General features: G+C 38.6%; 1 protein-coding gene across 2 annotated transcripts in view; it reads right to left on the bottom strand.

The window, feature by feature from the left end:
- The window catches only part of LOC102232759, a 172,630-nt gene that overhangs the window by 77,159 nt on the left and 77,847 nt on the right, over positions 1-17,624 (bottom strand). The window contains exons 5-13 of one of the 2 annotated variants that reach the window (XM_023325888.1): positions 15,307-15,388; positions 11,398-11,464; positions 10,835-11,014; positions 7,460-7,564; positions 6,741-6,824; positions 3,431-3,661; positions 3,050-3,150; positions 1,640-1,726; positions 197-267 (exon numbers count right to left, since the gene is read on the bottom strand). In XM_023325888.1, the coding sequence (XP_023181656.1) occupies positions 197-267; positions 1,640-1,726; positions 3,050-3,150; positions 3,431-3,661; positions 6,741-6,824; positions 7,460-7,564; positions 10,835-11,014; positions 11,398-11,464; positions 15,307-15,324 (944 nt within the window). In that variant the 5' untranslated portion in view covers positions 15,325-15,388. The remainder of the gene's footprint in view (positions 1-196; positions 268-1,639; positions 1,727-3,049; positions 3,151-3,430; positions 3,662-6,740; positions 6,825-7,459; positions 7,565-10,834; positions 11,015-11,397; positions 11,465-15,306; positions 15,389-17,624) is intronic. The other variant, XM_023325887.1, reaches the window with a different exon arrangement.

Below are 17,624 nucleotides of genomic sequence, written 5' to 3'. Positions count from 1 at the left end.
GGACAGATTTCTGTGCCCCTGAGCCATATTACCCACAATGCAATGCCTGCTGACAGCAGAAGCCTTGCAGAGGACATATGAATCTGGCGCGTCAATGGTAATACAAATGCTTCTCACACAATTAATGATTACAGTCACGTGACATCAGTTTTACATATGGGGGGTAAGGGGGTGATATGAAAGGAGCTGTACTTACCACTGAAACAATGTGTTCACTCTGGGCTGGGGTCTTAACACTTCATCACTGTCCTTCTGTGAACTGGGTTTCTTCAAAAATTGCATCAATTGAAGGGATTTCTCTCATTTAAATGTTTTATCAAAAATGTTTGTATTCAGTAATGTTACAAATTACAGTGCCTTTTACAGAATATTTTCACTCCTTGAGTTATTTCTCTAACCCTTGAAACATTTTTTTTTTTCTGTAGAATTTAGGTCTAGATATTTACCAGCGCATTTTATCTCAAATATATGTTTTTTTTTTTGCTTGTTTTTTTTTTTTAATGAGACTTTTGATGTACTTGCTGTTTGTTCAGGGTCATTATCCTGCTGGAGGATTAAATTTGATCATTCATTTGATCTATCTTGATATCAATCCTTAGCAGATCCCCTGTTCCTGCTAAGAATCCCACCACATGAAGCTCTCACCACCGTGCTTGATGGGGGTATAGTGTGCCCACTGTTACTGTTCCCCACACCTTGCACTTTGCATGTTGACCAAAAAAGCTTTGAACTATTCTGGCTGTAGCAAAAAAAATGTTCACACTTGAAGTCTGCTTCACATTTGATGACAAATTAGAAAGATAGAAAAAAATGTGAAGCTTTTTAATTAGCCTTCTAGGCTGTTTCTTTGCATCGTTTCCAATGAACAGTAAGGCACGGCTCTGCACTGTTTGGTACTGTTTCATACACTAGCGAATACTTAAAATGTACAGCTACTTAAAATTCCCTCTGAAAACACTTGTATCCACCCATTACAATCTATCAAATACAAAATATGTCCTAAAATGCATTAATGCGCACATTTGAAACCGTGTTAGCACTACCACAGAAGCTAACAGCTACAGTCTTCCTTATTTCCGCTCTTGGGGGAACAACCGATCAATGCCAAGGTAAATTAATGACCCTCATGGATTGGCTGCTTTGCAAACATCAGCCAGTAGCAGGTAAAACGATATTGTTTCTCAGTGCAACCTTCATTTCATGAAAAATAAATACAGTAAATAAAGAAATAAATAATCATCAAATAAGTGAAATTGCTATGAATAATACTGAGTTACGTTCCTCAGAAAATCTGTGAATGCTCAACCGCAAATAGGCAGTGTGAGCCACTGTCCTCATTTGGGTTGATTAATCCAACAAGATTAATATAAAACACATCTTGTGTTGTTGTCATGTGACAGAATAAGGAGTTTGAATGTTTTTGCAAGGCACATAGCTTAAGATTTTAGGTGAGCTAAGAAAACTGTTATTGAATTTAATAGTTTTAAATGCAATAACATTTAAAGAATCTTAAACTGAAGCTAATAAATAGGGCAAATAAAATAGAGGGCATGGTTTGTAAAGAAGGTTATAAACTAGTCAGGAGGCTAAAAATATAGATACACTTGATTCAGCTTCCATATGATGCATGGGCATTTACCTCGACATTGCCAGTGAAGAAAGCCATTAGCCTTTTTTTTCTCTTTGCCCACTCACTCTGTTCCTGGGTTCCCTTCTGATCTGGTTGCTAAAAATACATGCAAATACAAACACACACACTTTCAATGGATGCAGACTTATGAAACAGTACAGTGCACCATAATAGCAGAATTAAGCACAAGGAGCAACTGTAATGCAATCTGCAGGCAATCAATACTGAGCCAGACCCTAAAGACATGGAGCATTTGATGAGTGTTTCAGCCAGTTTTACATTCAGTCAGCACATTCACACACACACACCCCACTCCCCCAATTCAGACACATTGACATTACTAAGTGACAGCATCTTGCAGACGAAGAAAGAGAAGAGGAAAAAAAAAAGCTATAATTTTTAAATAGATGTGAAATCTCTGGTGGATAATGTTCTTTCATTTGAAGGTGGGTGTGCAAACAGTAACGGAGCACGTGCATATTTTACCAGAATAAAATAACACTGATCCCAGCACTGATAGAGTGGATGCTACTGATTATCCACTTATGTGAAGATGAGTCAACTGTTGCAGTGACTTCCAAGTGACATTGAAACACTGTTTGTACCTTTGTTCCTATATTACATTTGCTCGCTATTCATGTAATATTCTCACTGTCTTTTCAAATGAGATTAGAACTAAAAATACAGTGAATAGAACTTCTGCATTAATGTCTGCAATGCTTTTGCAAACTGGATTTCCCAAGACAATATAACCCTGACATTCTTCTATCTACTCTCATTCCTCTTTTGACTGGGGGAGTATAAGCATGCAAACACTTTCTTTTTTCTCAGAAAGGCGTCTGATCTTAAATGCTAGTTTGTAAAATCCCCTGTTGTAAGATAATATGTTGTCATGCTTTATTTTTACTGAAAAGACCATAAGACTGGGTAAAGAAGCAAGCAAAAGCAATAGACATAGTTGAAAGTTGAAAGACAGAATAAAACTGAATAAAAGAATTAGGTGAGAATATTGCATGTGGTATAAAGGATAAAGCTGAAATCCATGTTCCAATATTGGGCTAAACAAGAATGAGTAATCTAACCTCGGAAAAAACCTTGGGTGTGTGTTTTGCAAATAAAAAATAAAAAATCACAGCTGAGATTTTATGAAATCTGTGAAACAAATGCAAAGAATAAAGATTACAGAACAAGAGAGCACACAACCCAGGGTGAAACAGGAAAGAGGAGAATCAGTAAAGCAAGTTATACATACAGTCTACAAACAGAGAGACAAAAGCAGACAAACGCGTGTTAAGACACACACAAACACATGCACACTGCGTCCATTAGCCAGACCTCTGATACACAGCATAATGGACACGGCTGATGCGCTGGTGAATATGGGATGATGACACAGATATTCCCCTTTGTAGCACTGACCTGCTGCAGTGAAAGGCTGCCAAGCGTGATCATGTCAGGCCGCACACGCTCCCTCAGCTGCTGGGCGTAGCAGGGGATCACTTCCTCAGCTGCTCTTGCTGCTAGAAAAAAAAAAAAAACACATAAAACAACTCCAAAGATTGTCTAGAATATTACTGGAGCGATGTGAATTAAGTTAATTAATTTTATTAACAGACTATAGAGTTTTCAAATATCTCAGAGAGATCTTGAGCACGATTTTTTCACATTAACATGCATTAAATGCTATACCACCATATACAGTAAGGTGCACAAAACTGCATAGAAAACTGTTATTCTTTATACTAACAGTATCCCTACACAATAAATCAGCCTCTAAAACAAATAAAAGAATAGCATTACTTTTTACAGCACTTTCTCTGCCTGTTACCATCCTCCCTGCTTGGAGTCCAGCCTCTCCTCCCAGCCAAGCACTACTCTCTGCCTGTGGTTTGGCAATGGTATGGGCCTGGGAGGGCCTGGGGCCCGAGGCATCACCACCACCACCACTGTGGAGCAGCAGTCGCCGCTGAAGCACCAGATCACCCGCCTTCACCTCCAACACCTCCTCATCCCTCGAGGCTTGCAGCGTACCTGGAGAGATAACGCATCGGTGAGTACGCGCAGACACATGCATACAAACAGGCACACACAGATGCACAGGCGGATGGGCATTCATAAACATCGGCACATGCATTCGCATGCTGATGGATGAGCATACTTAGCAGAAACGCACACCTCCACACACAACGCACGCAAACAAACACACACACACGCTGATGTGTGTGCTTTTGCACAGAAAATGTGGAGGTGGTCAGTCATATACATATGCAGAAAAATAAAAACAAAAAAACAAGGCAGATCCACACATGCACTTTCACAATCTCTGCATATACTTCCAAAAGTAGTCACACAATTTGAACTTTTCCATATGTTCCCACATTTTAACTACACTCTTAAATCTATTTTATTGGAACTTTGTGTGATAGATCAAGGGTGTCCAAATAATTTTATGTGAATTGGTCACAATTCAAGAATGGTATAAATTTGGCCTGTAAACAAGGACTATTGATGCAGATAGTGACTTTTAAGCATTTTTAAATTGAGATTTTAAACTACTAAAACGATGTAGATTAGCCTTTTCATTCATTATTTATTCATGACCCACAAGCACTTTCAACTTGTCAGCTTTCATTCTCAGGGCAAAAGACTTTTCAACACCACTGGGACAGAACAAAACAGGAAGCTGTGCACATCTGTGAAGGAAAAATATTTCAACATTTTTCACAGAGAAAATCTGAAAAGTATGACATGCAATTGTAATTAGCACCTCAACTTTGTCAAACTGTAATCCAGCACCACTCATTGCTTAAAGAAGTCAGGTAATTATTAAGAAGAATATATTTGTTTATTGTTGTTTTCATTTTGCCTCATGATTAAGTGACCTAAAAATAAGTGATAAAAAAAATCTGAAGTCATAATAAAATGTTTGAGGCATGTCAATATATTTGCAAATCCTTGTGGTAAAGCAACAGAACAATACTTTTTAAGACAATATTCTTTTGAAATTTAGATTGACAGCATAAAGTTGTAAATAAACTAAAGCTTAGTTTGCTAAGAGTAGAATAAAGATGCCATCAGTTGCAGCTCTAGTGTTGCAGAACCACACTTTCTTTACAACCAATCGCAAAAATTAGACACAGTCTTCTCGCTGTGTGTCTTTGCAGTTTTGTTGTCCTCCCTCAGTGATAGAAAACATGACAATTCTTTTAGCGCATAGAGTGTATTCAACGTGTGCAGTCCAACATGTGTAGGAGCCAAAGCTGTTGTCGTTGCCTAATGCTTTTTGTAAAGAAGTTGCTATCATTGCTTCACGCCTCGCAGAAAGAAAAGAGTGCCAGTTCTGTGTTTGTACCTCGCTGAGCCAAAGCAAAAGAATCCATCAAGATAAAGAAAAAAAGATCATTTCTAGATAGACAGGAGAGGTTTTTGCAGGATCTCTGTTTGACAAAAAAAAACAAAAAACATCCTCAGCACTGGCCACTGTCCATTTTATTAATATTTTGTTTTATCCATTCTCTGGTTTGTGAAATTCATGTTTTTTTTTTTATGACAGACTGGGAAATCAAAAACAAAAGCCTTAGAAGCAGTCACTAAATACCAGGATCAGCTATGAAGACATACTTCCCTTCTGCCCTGCTGCCACATAGAACACTGAACTGTCTGTACCGGTGGGAGGCAGCCATACAACTACGTAAGGTAATTGTTTTGAAGTCTATTGTTGCTTAGTAAAGTGTTAACTGGTAGTCGCCACAGTTTCACGTCGACACAGGAGTGCGAGCGTTCTTCCTCTCCTTTGGTGTCACTCTTTGCGTTTCTGTCTCTCAGCCTATTGCGTGGAACTGTTAATCCGAGATCCTCTTTACATTCTCCGGTGGGATTTTTATGAACATCCCAAGACAATGAATACGGGCACTAATCTCAGTAGTACAGCTAAATCCAAAACAATGGGGAATAATGCAAGCCTTCTAAATTCTACCATGCTGAAGCGGGCCTAAACCCATCGCTCGTGTGCTGGAATTACAAAGTAGGTGTGTGTCATGGCAAAGGGATCTGGTATAACAGCCTTCACGTAGAACAATGCCAAGCTTTAACCATCTGTGTGTAGCCTTGATGAATACAGTATGAAATGAAAGTGACTTAATTAGGAAAGACACACCTGCCATAAAACAATCGCCATCCATGGAAAGCACAAGGTAGGGTCCCTTTTGACTTCATTTTTTCTATGTCTGAAGTCTTGCTATGGATGTATATCCTATCCTTGTATAGCTTGTTGTACTTACAGAATTTAATATTTAAGTCTTACTATAATCCAGAAGGGTGCAATGCTGTGCAAATGTATTTACAACCTTTAAACATTTTCACATTTGTGCTACAATTGCAAAACTCTACATATTTTATTGGCACTTTATGTGACAGACCCCTTCACGGTGGTGTATAATTGTGAACTGGATGGAAAAGAATGCAAAGTTTTCAAACTTTTCATGGGATAAATCTGAAAACTGTGTTGTGTATTGGTATCCAATACCCAGCATCATCCCATGGATTTGGATGCAACTTAAAATTTGTTCTGATGTGACCAGTTTGCCGTCTCCTCCATATGGCTTGTGCCAAACTGCAAGTGAGACTTCTTATTGCTTTCTTTCAACTTGGCAAAAGAGCAGGTTGGTGGAGAGAACAGATAGTTGAACCTTCAGCAGAGTGTGTCATCAGGGCTTTGGAAATCTGTATCAGTTCCAGATTTACCATTGCCCTCTTAGCTGCTTCTTTTATTAATGTTCTCCTCACTTGGCCTTTCAGTTTAGGGGGATAGCAATTGTGCAAACCTACACACAGGTTGACTTTGTTCTGTAAATTTAATACATCATATGGCTATTGGGTAGACTGATTTTATTTAAATGTATCAGCGTAAGGGAGGCCTGAAGAAAACTGTCTGTCAATCCTTTGAAAATTCTAGAAATTATTTTAAAAAACATGTAGCATTTTTCCAGCACATCAAAATTATGCACTATGGTGTTTTGATCAATAGCATAAGTCACCAAAGACATATAACAATGTGGTGAATATTAAAGCTAACTAAGATAAAGTATCAGAATACTAATGGGATACATACCAGGTATGTTTATAAAGGTTTCATCTTCATTCAGCAATGCCGTCATTCTTTCATACAGTCTGTTTTCATCTGCCTTCAGTATTTCTAGAAACCAAAACATTCAGAAAATGACTTCACCTTCTGTGAAAAAAAAATCTCATACATTTAACAGCTTCAAGATTACTTTCAATTTATCAGACAAGTTAATCTAAACCACATCTTTGCCTCCAAACTGGAGACATTGGCTGCAGCGGAAGAGGGTGAAAATGCAGACGGGAGTAATGACACAGGAGCATTAACATGCCTGTTAGCTGGCCTGTCATCATGTGATGAGATTTGATTTGGTGAATCCTTTGATATTACAAGGCAGTGATATCCAAAAGATACAGGTGAAATGGCTTCTCCATTAATAGCCAGGTTTCATTATAACATGCATATTGCTTGGCTCCCAAGAGCTTGCTTTTAATAGGCCCATTTTAGCAGAAGGCTGCAAACTATTGATGTGGCTCTACATGTGTCTTTTTGACTGGGGAGAGGAAACTCTACAGTGAAATGAAAACTGACCAATGATTCGTGACCTTCATCAATGACAACGAGTTGGGTAGCCAATCTAGTGATGCCATCGTTTGGTGTATTTACATAAAATGTCCCGCCGTCACAAATGGCAGCCTGCTACCAGTGATCTCTCTCACCCCTCTTTAATGAACCGAGGAGAACCATTATGACAGAGAATGGCATACTTAATTCCAGCTCATCTTCGGCGCTGACCCCAGCCATCTCGCATTGCCTTGGGTCTGTCTGTTCTGGCGGTGGCGGGTCAAAGTAATTTCGAACACGTTCATTTCCTTTGGAAAGCGAGGAGGGAGAGTGGAAGGGTTGGGAAAAGGGAGACGGGAGGTGTGGGGGGGAAGTGTATGAGAAGGGAAGGAGGGAGTTGTACAGGTTCAGGTTAGTGGTTATTAGAAGCACATGAAGCAAAATTTTAATTTTGAAACGCACACTGTAGAAGGGCAGTGGCAGCGGTGGGCTAGCAGATAAGGCAGCTCCAAGACGAGACAAGTTCCGAGGCAGAGAGCGCGAAGTGGGAAAAAAGACTGCTGGGCTTCTCAGAGCACCTCTCTTTGGCCTGCAGTGCTCTGGGGCCTAATTAGCATGCCGCAAAAGGTCAAGGCAGGCAATCTCTTAAATACAACTCCCATATGTTTGCCATGTTCAAAAGAAACTAATGAGAAAGTCTACAAGCCTTAAAGTACCTGGAATTTCAAAGACAATACCTTCTAAATACTCCGAGGTCAGCGGCCTTGAGGACTAGGTGAGTTTGGGGGACCTGATCCAAAGGAAAATAACCCGAGCCCTTGTCTCATTGACTTCTTATTAGCAATCACTGACCTATGGGTATCAAGTCTGCGCCACACATTTTATGGGAATCAAATGACTCCAGGGCTTGTTCCATTGAGAGTACACACTGCCGAGCAGCTTCCTTAACCACAAATCATTCTCATTTACAAGTCTTGAATTTTTCACTCCGATCTAAAATTGCTTTACTTTGTATTTCTCAAGTTGTAGGGGCATGGTCCATTAAATCATGATACTTATTTGAGACAAGGCCTCTCTTTACAGGAATCTGAATGTGTTGGAGCTTGGATGCTTAAAAGTTGTCAGTAGGTGGGTTTGGATTGGAGCGCCACCACCCAAATATGACAGAGTTCACAGAGATCCTTTCAAGCTCATCTAAAATTTCTGCAATGGGTTTGCACATGCCGTCCGTACTCTGAAGTTAAACACTCAGACGGAAATACTTATTAACTGAGAAGCTGCAGTGTGACTTTTCAATGGCGCCATAAATTGACTGTGAAATTCACGTTAAGTCCCTCCAAAGTGTTAGCAACGAGTTTGAACAATTTCTCTGCAAATAGCTCTGAGGTTATGAAACCCTTTTTTCAAACACAAATTTGCATAATGGTAGTAGCTTCGTGAATCGCCTTTTGAGTCATAGCTGTGATTTACCTAAATAGTCTGGCTGCCCTCCAATTCATCCCTCTAATGAAAATTTCAATTATCTGTTCTTACATACAGAGTATCTGAAACTAACGTTTCTCGAAAGCCAGAGACACTGTTAGCAAAAACGATATAATGAGTTATTTTTTTAAGTCAAAGTGTCACACAAATTTTACACAAATACTACTGAGTCTTTCAGAATTCAGCAAACTAATTACCATATTTTGTATTCCTCTATCTTAAGGTTATGTTTTAGCTAGATTCTAAGTTTTTATTTAATCCAAGTATGCTGGTGTGGTGATTGTGTGACTGCATTTAAAAAACAAATTAATTTCTTACTGTGTTGCTAAAATACGATTGCTATATAACATTGCATCTTGTCTAACAGTTCTATGAAAAGCACTAAAACAGAACTTGCGGAGGGCGTGCTGTGGTGGCGTAGGGGATAGCGCGACCCACGTTTGGAGGCCTTGAGTCCTAGACGCGGCCGTCGCGGGTCCGATTCCCGGACCCGGCGACATTTGCCGCATGTCTTCCCCCCTCTCCTTCCCTCTTTCCTGTCAGCCTCCTTTCATATAAGGGACACCAGAGCCCACAAAAGACCCCATGGAGGGGAGAAAAAAAAAACTTACGGACTTGTAAATTCAGTGGTTACATCAGCACAAAAACATCTTTAAATGTATGTGTCAGAATATATCTTTGTCACATGTCTATTTTATTGGGCTGGTATAGACATTTCCTTTCTTTGCATCTTTATGATGAAAGCCCTGTTTTTATATAGTTAGTAGTTTGCTAACTCTTTTCCTTTTAATGATGTGGTACGGTGAAAACAGTGCTGCCAATATGCATTTTAAGTAGTTTGTAATTGTTACCTATGCAACAAATTTTTTCTACCATATAGTTTGTTACTTGATAACAGTGACATAAACCTTACCTTTTATATCATTATAATTTGGTAACTTTTTACAAATAGTTTCTTTTTCGCAGATTATACTTCTTTAAACCGCTGCAAGTAATTGTTTTGTTGCTGTTTACAATTCGTTAACACTGTTAACTATGTAACCTTTTACGTAATTTGATTTTAAACTTTGTTACAAATGTTGCTTTTTTTGATTGCAGTTGCTTTCCCCTGTTATAAGCAGTTGATCTTATGTTGTTTCAGTTTAATAACACTGCTACACATCTGTAGGCGAAAGGCCATAAAAATACATATGTTCAGAAAAAAAAAGGATTGCTTAACAATTACTCCATGCCTTCGACATTCAAATCAAAATTTGTTGCAATAAAAAAAAAAAAACATTTACTGTACATCACTGAAGTAAAAAAATATATATTCCATTAGCAGACAAGAAGGGACAGTTTCCATTTTAAAACAGTGGTGTTGTTAATATTACACCAGGATGCATTTTATAGGAACACTAGACAAAATAAAAAATTTGCACTTTTAGGAGAACAACTCAGGAATAAATATTTCTGCCCACATGAGTTTGATTCTATTTCCATTGCATTACTAATAATGACAATAAGGGTAAAATAATTATTAACCATCCACAGCCAAAGCAAAATAAGCCACATTAAATCAAGAATCTAAAATGTGACTCATCCCTGAGAAAAACTGGCACGCTCGCAACCTTGAACGCATCCTAATTTACCATCCCATTCCTCAAGAGTTCTCCCTGACATACTGAATTATAAAGGGGCATATTCGTATGCCTGATTGGCCTAAAGCCGTGTTTCGGGGGTGTTGTGAGTACACCACACAGACAGCGGATCGGCTCGGTAACATAGTAGCATATGTAAATGCACTCTCCTATGACTCCAGCCCACCACAAGGCATGTAGCCGAGAGTGGGAGTCAAGGCTGATTGTGTCGAGGGTACTTCTAGATAGAGATAGAACACCCACTACTGCAGAGCGATCTCCAGCGGAAGAAGTTATACGACCGTGCTTGTTTGGACACGCTTGCTTTGGAATGCCAGGACCAAGGGCCCCTCGAATGGAGAGAGAGAGAGTGAGAGAGAGAGCAGGAGAGAAAAGAAGGAGGAAGCGAGAGAAAGGTTAGATCAGGAACACATCTACTGTCAACAGATTTGAGGCTAATGAAGAATGAAGCTTCACCTCTTTCACTGGCAGGGGCTTGCAGCTCCAATTTTTTTTGGTGAGCTGCAAGGGTGCTATCTGGCCTGTCACCTCGCATTTTTCTCCCCAGCCAACTCGGAGAATTGGAAAGCGCGGCGCTTCCTTCTCCATTGAACGCAGGATTTTCTATGCCCACAACAGCAGCTCTCTCCTCGCTCCCTGATAAAATAAGCAGCAACATAAATTGAAAGGCATTGACACACAGGCCAAAACAACAGCTATAGGTCAGAATGACTCACCACATTTTTATTTATTTTTTTAATATTAGACATACTTATTATTAAAACAATTCTACGACTGATTTCTATGCCTCTAAATGTTCAGGCGCATCCTCCTCAAATGATACTAAAACACAATTAGGTTAAAATTAAATCAGAATCTTGCAGGAGGAGGATAAAAAAAAGAGGAGAAGAAATGATTAAAATAATTACAAATTGCGCCCTGACAAGCAAGAGCAAAATTTAGCCCAAAGCCATTTGTCTGTAATTAGTTAATTAATCCTTACACAAATTATGAGCAATAACTCATCAAGCAGGACTCACCCATCAGAAATTCAGCCGACTTGGATTTCTTCTGCTTAGGTTGCTGCAGAGCCTTCTGCTGTAACTTCTGGAGGGAAATTGTTAAATGAATAAATTAGCTGCAGAATGAAGATCATCATTTATGATCCGCAACTAACGCAGTATTTTAAATATGGGACGACACTGAAATGTCATTTAATTTACATCGCCGCTAAAGGGGTCAAGCACTAATTGAACAACAGGAGTGGAAAAGAATTTAATCATAAATAGATAAGAAAAGTTGACATGAATGTGTAATGAAGGTCACATTAAAATACTTCCTGCGCGTTTCTAAAACGACGAGGCAACAAAAGTATCTCCTGGAAAATTGTGCATTCTTAACCAAATAGGATAAAGGTGCGCAGACACGGTCTTTGCGTCACTGTACATCTACCTAAATGCTCCTGACTTATGTTAAAGCCTCCAAATAAAATGTAAATAAAATGTGACACATTTGCAGGAGAGATCTCTACATTTCTCTGGGGAAATGGTAACTTTAAAGTACCCCTGTAGGTGGTCTTCAATTGCAAAAAAAAAATAAAATAAAATAAAGATATCCAAAAGCCAGTATGGTTTTCTTTAAATTCATAAACATGTGAAACAAGCCGCATTCCCACATTTCTCTCATTTCTGCAAAGCAGAAGAACAATGCAGAGGCAGGAGGGAAAGGACATAAGTAGTTCTGTTTTTGTGTTACTGATATGTTTACATGTGAACGTACCATATGAAAGAGCTCCGTTGCTTAAAGCGTATGGAGCTCTTTAAGCATTATTTTATGCAGATTCCAGTGATGAACGGTGCTCATACCCATGAACAGCATGTATTTGTATACAATATTTAATTTCAAAGGCAAAATCAAGGGGCAGACTGTTGTTGGGGGGGCACAGAGGGGGCTTTTTCAGTTTTAAATGACAGAGCAATTAAAATAGCAGAGGATGACTTCCAGACCAATCTGGAAAGAGGGGTTTTTGTAAATCTGTTTTTACATTCGACAAGCCCTACAGCAAGACATTCATTTATACCACTGAGATTAATGCTTATCTAATTGTAACTTATTTAAAAACCATTTTCCTTTCGACTGGGTACCAATCATCGTCTGTGATTTGTACGTACTGTGTCGTAGCAAAGATGAGAGAACATTTTGTCATTGGTTATGACTGTCTCCCTGTATTTTTGTGCTTTCTTACCATTTTCCATATATTCCTTAATCGTCAAATTAAAATTAATCATCAGATGACCAGAAGCGGACAAATTACACTTTGACCACAACTGATCTGTCAGTGGAATCCTAACAAATTCAATCTTTTCCCAATCAGCAAATGCGAGATACCTAAATGCTAACAGAGAGCACAAACACTTTTTGGTGTGAATTCTGTTACTGAGTGAAGAAGCGTGCGATTTTTAGCGTCAGTGAGGTGTTAAGAGAGCAAAATGTTCATCAAATATTTGGAAGGCTTAATGTTTTCCAGTGAAGTTATTTTGTTTGGTCCTTTTGAGAAAACACTTTAAGCCCTGTCATGGAAAAGTGCTTGATTTGGAAATGGTGAGAACCTTTCAAAATATTAAATTTGAGGTAAGTATCTTATGAACACCCACATGGGGTTGAGTGTCTGCAATTAACTCATCTGCAAGAGCAGAATATTATAATTAAAATACTCAAAGCAACAATTATAGAAAAGTTAATAGAAATTTTGCTAATTAAAAAAAAACTGATATTCCCTTTTATTTTTTACTCAATAGACAAAGAAATAATAATTCCTGCTGCAAATCAAGACCCTGCATGACACATCCTGGCTACTGTCATTAGAAATCGGATCTACATGTTAGCCTATCTGTCGTTAGCTAGAAGGAGAGGCATTTCAGGAGACATTGACAACATCCTCAGACCATACGAGGTCTGTTGCTTGATATGTCGTAAGTGGATGTAACATGCAGATGCTGCACTTCCAAAATGACAGCAAGAATTTAATCCTAAGGGGGGAAAAGTGTCATAGAGGTTTATAAAATAAATTCAAAAGTTTTGAGAATGAAATGACGGTTCAAAACCCAACTGCTTAGTCCCATTATACATTTCCCCAGTGCAAAGTAGTTATTGTTGTACCATTGCAATTACACTCAGCATAAATATCCTGCTGTCATTTTGCCTTTTTAATCCCATGCTTATTTTTATCCAAAATGTGAACTCTGCATTCAGCTTCAGAAAAAAAAAAAAAGTAGTTTATTTGTGGTGTCAAAAGAAATTCATGACTTATTTCCTTTCTTTCCTTTTAAATGTGATTGTTGTCAAAATGAATAGAGCACAACAATGCCTTGTTCAGTTCTTGTTGCATTCAAAGGCATAGCTAGGAGGGCTTGGGGAAGACCGCTTGCCGCTAGGGGCTGGTGGGCACAGACCAGCTAGAAAGTGAATTTTGCATACTGTACGGATCATCGCCCAGTTCAGCCCAGTCACATTGAATCTGCCGTCAACCAATTGTGCTTCATGAAACCGTCAACCCTCATTTACGTCTGCCTGTTTTCTTCCCCGCACAGCTGTAAACAAGGCCCCAGCTTTGAGCTGTCTTCCTCTGTCACTGCGCACGCTGCTTGCCAGGGGAGAGTCGACAGCGAGAGCTCGTCTTCCCTAGGACACTTTAGAGCTACCATTTCCAGACAAAACACTCGAAACACTCGGCACATAGGAGTCAGGGGCGTGAGATTTTCTGGAAGTGATAGAAGTTTTCAGAAGCCCGCCATGAAGGCTTCTGCGCATATCTTGTCTCTTGCTGTAATGTTAGATTTTCTACAATCAACCTCTGCTAATGTTGGCCGGACGTGATATATGAAAGATTTTTAATCATCCTACATTGTTTATTTCTTTGCACTTAGGTTAAACATTTTTGAAGGATTAAACCAAACAGCTTGAAAAATCAATAAAGGCCTCAACGACTGTCATGTTTTAATGCTACAAAGTCTCTTTTAAAATACAAGTAAAACTGAAAAATAAAAAATGATGTATGAAATGTGAAATGTCATAAGAACAATGAGAACCTCTACAAAGCCCCCCTCGTCGTCACTAAAGATAAGGTTAGCATTTTCTTTCAAAGAAAAAGCCAGCCCTGCCATTAAAATATGCAAGCGTCTTAATTTATAGAGCAGACTTATGTGAGCACGGTAATTGTGACCCACCAAACAGTTTCTTCTAAACAACAACTGCGTCGGTTGGTGTAGACAGAAAAACATAATTAGTATTCAAGCTTAATTAATCTACGCTGGCCCCCTTTAAGTGAATTAGTCAATTATTTATGCATGTGTGCTCCTTTGATGCTAACAGATTGTGTATGTTAGTGGAAAAACCTTGAAAAATGACTTTGAAAACTTTCCACCATTAAATGTCACTACAAGTGTTTTTGCAGGGACTTTGTTTCAGTGAAGGCCATGAAAGCTTTGTGGGCAGAAAAAAAAACAACAAAAAAAAAAAATTCATGAATTCTTATTTTAGCCAAATTACCATGCCACATATTTTAATGCCAGCCAGTAGAACTCTGATACTTCCTTGATCAGAATCCAGGCCAAGGGACAAACTAAATCACCCAAATATGTCCCTTTTTTGTGTGCCCTTAATCCATGGAATGGAAATCTAACACAGGTCGGATCAAGGTCTTTCTTAGGATCATGGGAACTCTTTGGGATTTTCAAGAGCCTTTTTGTTTTTACCCCTGAGAACCGGGCACTGGCCTCTGCTCTCCTCAATCCCCCATTGAGAATGCAGAGGCAGTGCGGAGGAATGTTAAATGTCAATGGTCAGGCTGCAGCAGCACCTTAAGAGAGAGGGAGGGTCCGAGGTATGAGGTATGGCCTTCTCGAGTTCAGCTATGTTGTTATGAGGAACAGAAGTGGAACTGCACTCACGTTGCCAAAGATGTCCATCTCCGCAAATGGCCAAAGATCAAGACAGGCTGGCTGTGACCTCTCTGCAACAGTAAGCCATGGACTGAAAAACAAGAACAATTCTCACAAATTAATCAAAATAAAAAGCCAAAATAAAGACAGCAGTCTTAACTACATGAGCCTGACTGATATTGTTTTAAAACTTGCAGTTATTATAGTTAAACATTTTTAAAAAAGAAAGAAAAAAATACCACTACAGAGAAGTGAATATGTCCATGTCTTGTTTTATCAGCTGCATATTTTGATTCTATATATTGTCATAAATTTTTCAAGTTATTGACACATTCAAACATATCAAAACAAGTCCAAACTTAATGACATTTCGTAAGTAGAAAATAGAATGACACAGGAGGTAAGTCTTGGACATTTGAAGAAAATTTTTCAGCTATCTTAGTCCTCATGGATAGCCTATATATATGCATCTTTTGATCAGGGAATAACAGAAGAAGCATTTTACAATGAGTAAAAGCACAGTGCTTACTAAAGTGCTTCCCATTTTCAAATTTTTTAATCATCCCAATGTTTAGAAACCTTTAGAGACATATTCAAGAAGTGGAAAAGATAGATTTTCATTACAAATCAACCATGCCCAATTGTCTCCTTTGTGTGATTTCAGACAAAGGAGACAAAATGTTCATGCGGTAAGGTCTCCTTGTAGAGCGTTAGAACGAGTTACAAATAGCAGATAAAGCTATTCCAAATAAAGGACTATATAATCCATGCTGCACAAGACTTCACTGCTGAAGAAAAAGCATGTAGAAATGTGTTTCACACTTATAGCTGAACTTTTGGACAAGCTAATATAACGCTACAAGGATATAATCTGTTTAGACTAGACCAAAACCCTTGGATGTCATTTCATAAATGACGCTTACCTACAAACAACACATCAACAGTGTCACAAGAAACAGCAACATCACTGTGTGGATGCTTTGTTGGGTAGACTTAATGCAATTGAAAGATGAATCAATTTTTGATTAAAAAAATAAAACAATCTGAACATGAAGCACTGTTTGTTTGGCAAGACAATAATCCCAAACAAACACACAGCCAAGGACAGCCTCTGGTTGGCTTTGGAGAAAGAAAATAAAGCTGCTAGAATGGCCCAGTCAGTTACCTGACCGGAATCCAATACAAAACCGGCAGAGACAGCAAAACATCAGGCTAGCAGCAACTTCAAAATTTCAAGCAAGTTTGTTAGGAGAATGTGGCCAAAAATCCCACTTCATTAATAAATGGGACTAGCTTCAGCCTAAAGGAGACTTTCTGATGCTGACAACACCAACAAAGGATTTCCTCTATGTTCAGGTCTCTTAATCAACTCTTGCTCTCTGTGTAATCTCGCTTTTTACACATAATTTATTAACTAATTTGTATGTGAAGATTATGTTGATTACTAACACGTGGTGCAGTTTTCATGTCAATATCTTAACTACAATTCCTTCTATTGAAGAAAAAAGCAGATGTCCTCCATGCTTAGCTTCTCCTCTGTGTCATAGAAGCTTAGTGTGCAGAAAGAAAAAAAAGAAAAACTCCTTCCAAGCTCTGTCACACTATCTCTTTTCTGCTTGTATGTTTAAAACAATTATCTCTGCAATGCATCTTTGAGAAGAAAGGATAATAAACAGCCTTTATTTTCAGAGATAACAAATTATTTGCCCCGATTATTCAAGTCTGTTTGTTCATTTACATCTGATACAATATCATTTGGTATTTTTATCATTTTTTTTCCTGTGGTAATTCACATGGCTCGTGCAAGTTTCTGCTGAAATAGCAAAACAAACCCCGGGCAAAATGTGAAAGATTATCCCATACCATGCGAGCTAGGATGAAATGCTACACTTTTTCACACTGAACACTGCTCCACTGGGTGTGATTGAAAAACATGTAAAGCTATTGAATCCGTGGTTTGTATATGTGAGGGGAAAATGAGTGTTGTAACAAGTGGGCCAGTGTTTTTGTAATTGTTTCAAATTACACTCGACGTAATAACTCAGAGAAAGCAAAGCCAGTGTGCGGTCCGCTCACATTAACCAGGCAAAGACCACAGGATATCCATGTAGCCTTATCGTGGCCCTCAAAAAAAAGCTGATTATGTAAACAAATGTGGAGAATGAAACGCTTTAGCCATATTTCCAGCTGTCTCTATTTGTATCCAGTGGCACTTATCACCAGAAGAGAGGTAATACTTCAAGACACAGATGATGTTTTGCAGCATTTCCTTTACATGTGTATCATATTAAATTAGACACCAAAAGCCAAAACCATTCCTGTTTTCG

The sequence above is a fragment of the Xiphophorus maculatus genome, chromosome 21 (assembly GCF_002775205.1).
Source record: "Xiphophorus maculatus strain JP 163 A chromosome 21, X_maculatus-5.0-male, whole genome shotgun sequence".
Taxonomy (NCBI): domain Eukaryota; kingdom Metazoa; phylum Chordata; class Actinopteri; order Cyprinodontiformes; family Poeciliidae; genus Xiphophorus; species Xiphophorus maculatus.
Note: the sequence above shows the minus strand (reverse complement) of the source record. Positions and strands in the feature narration are given on the sequence as shown.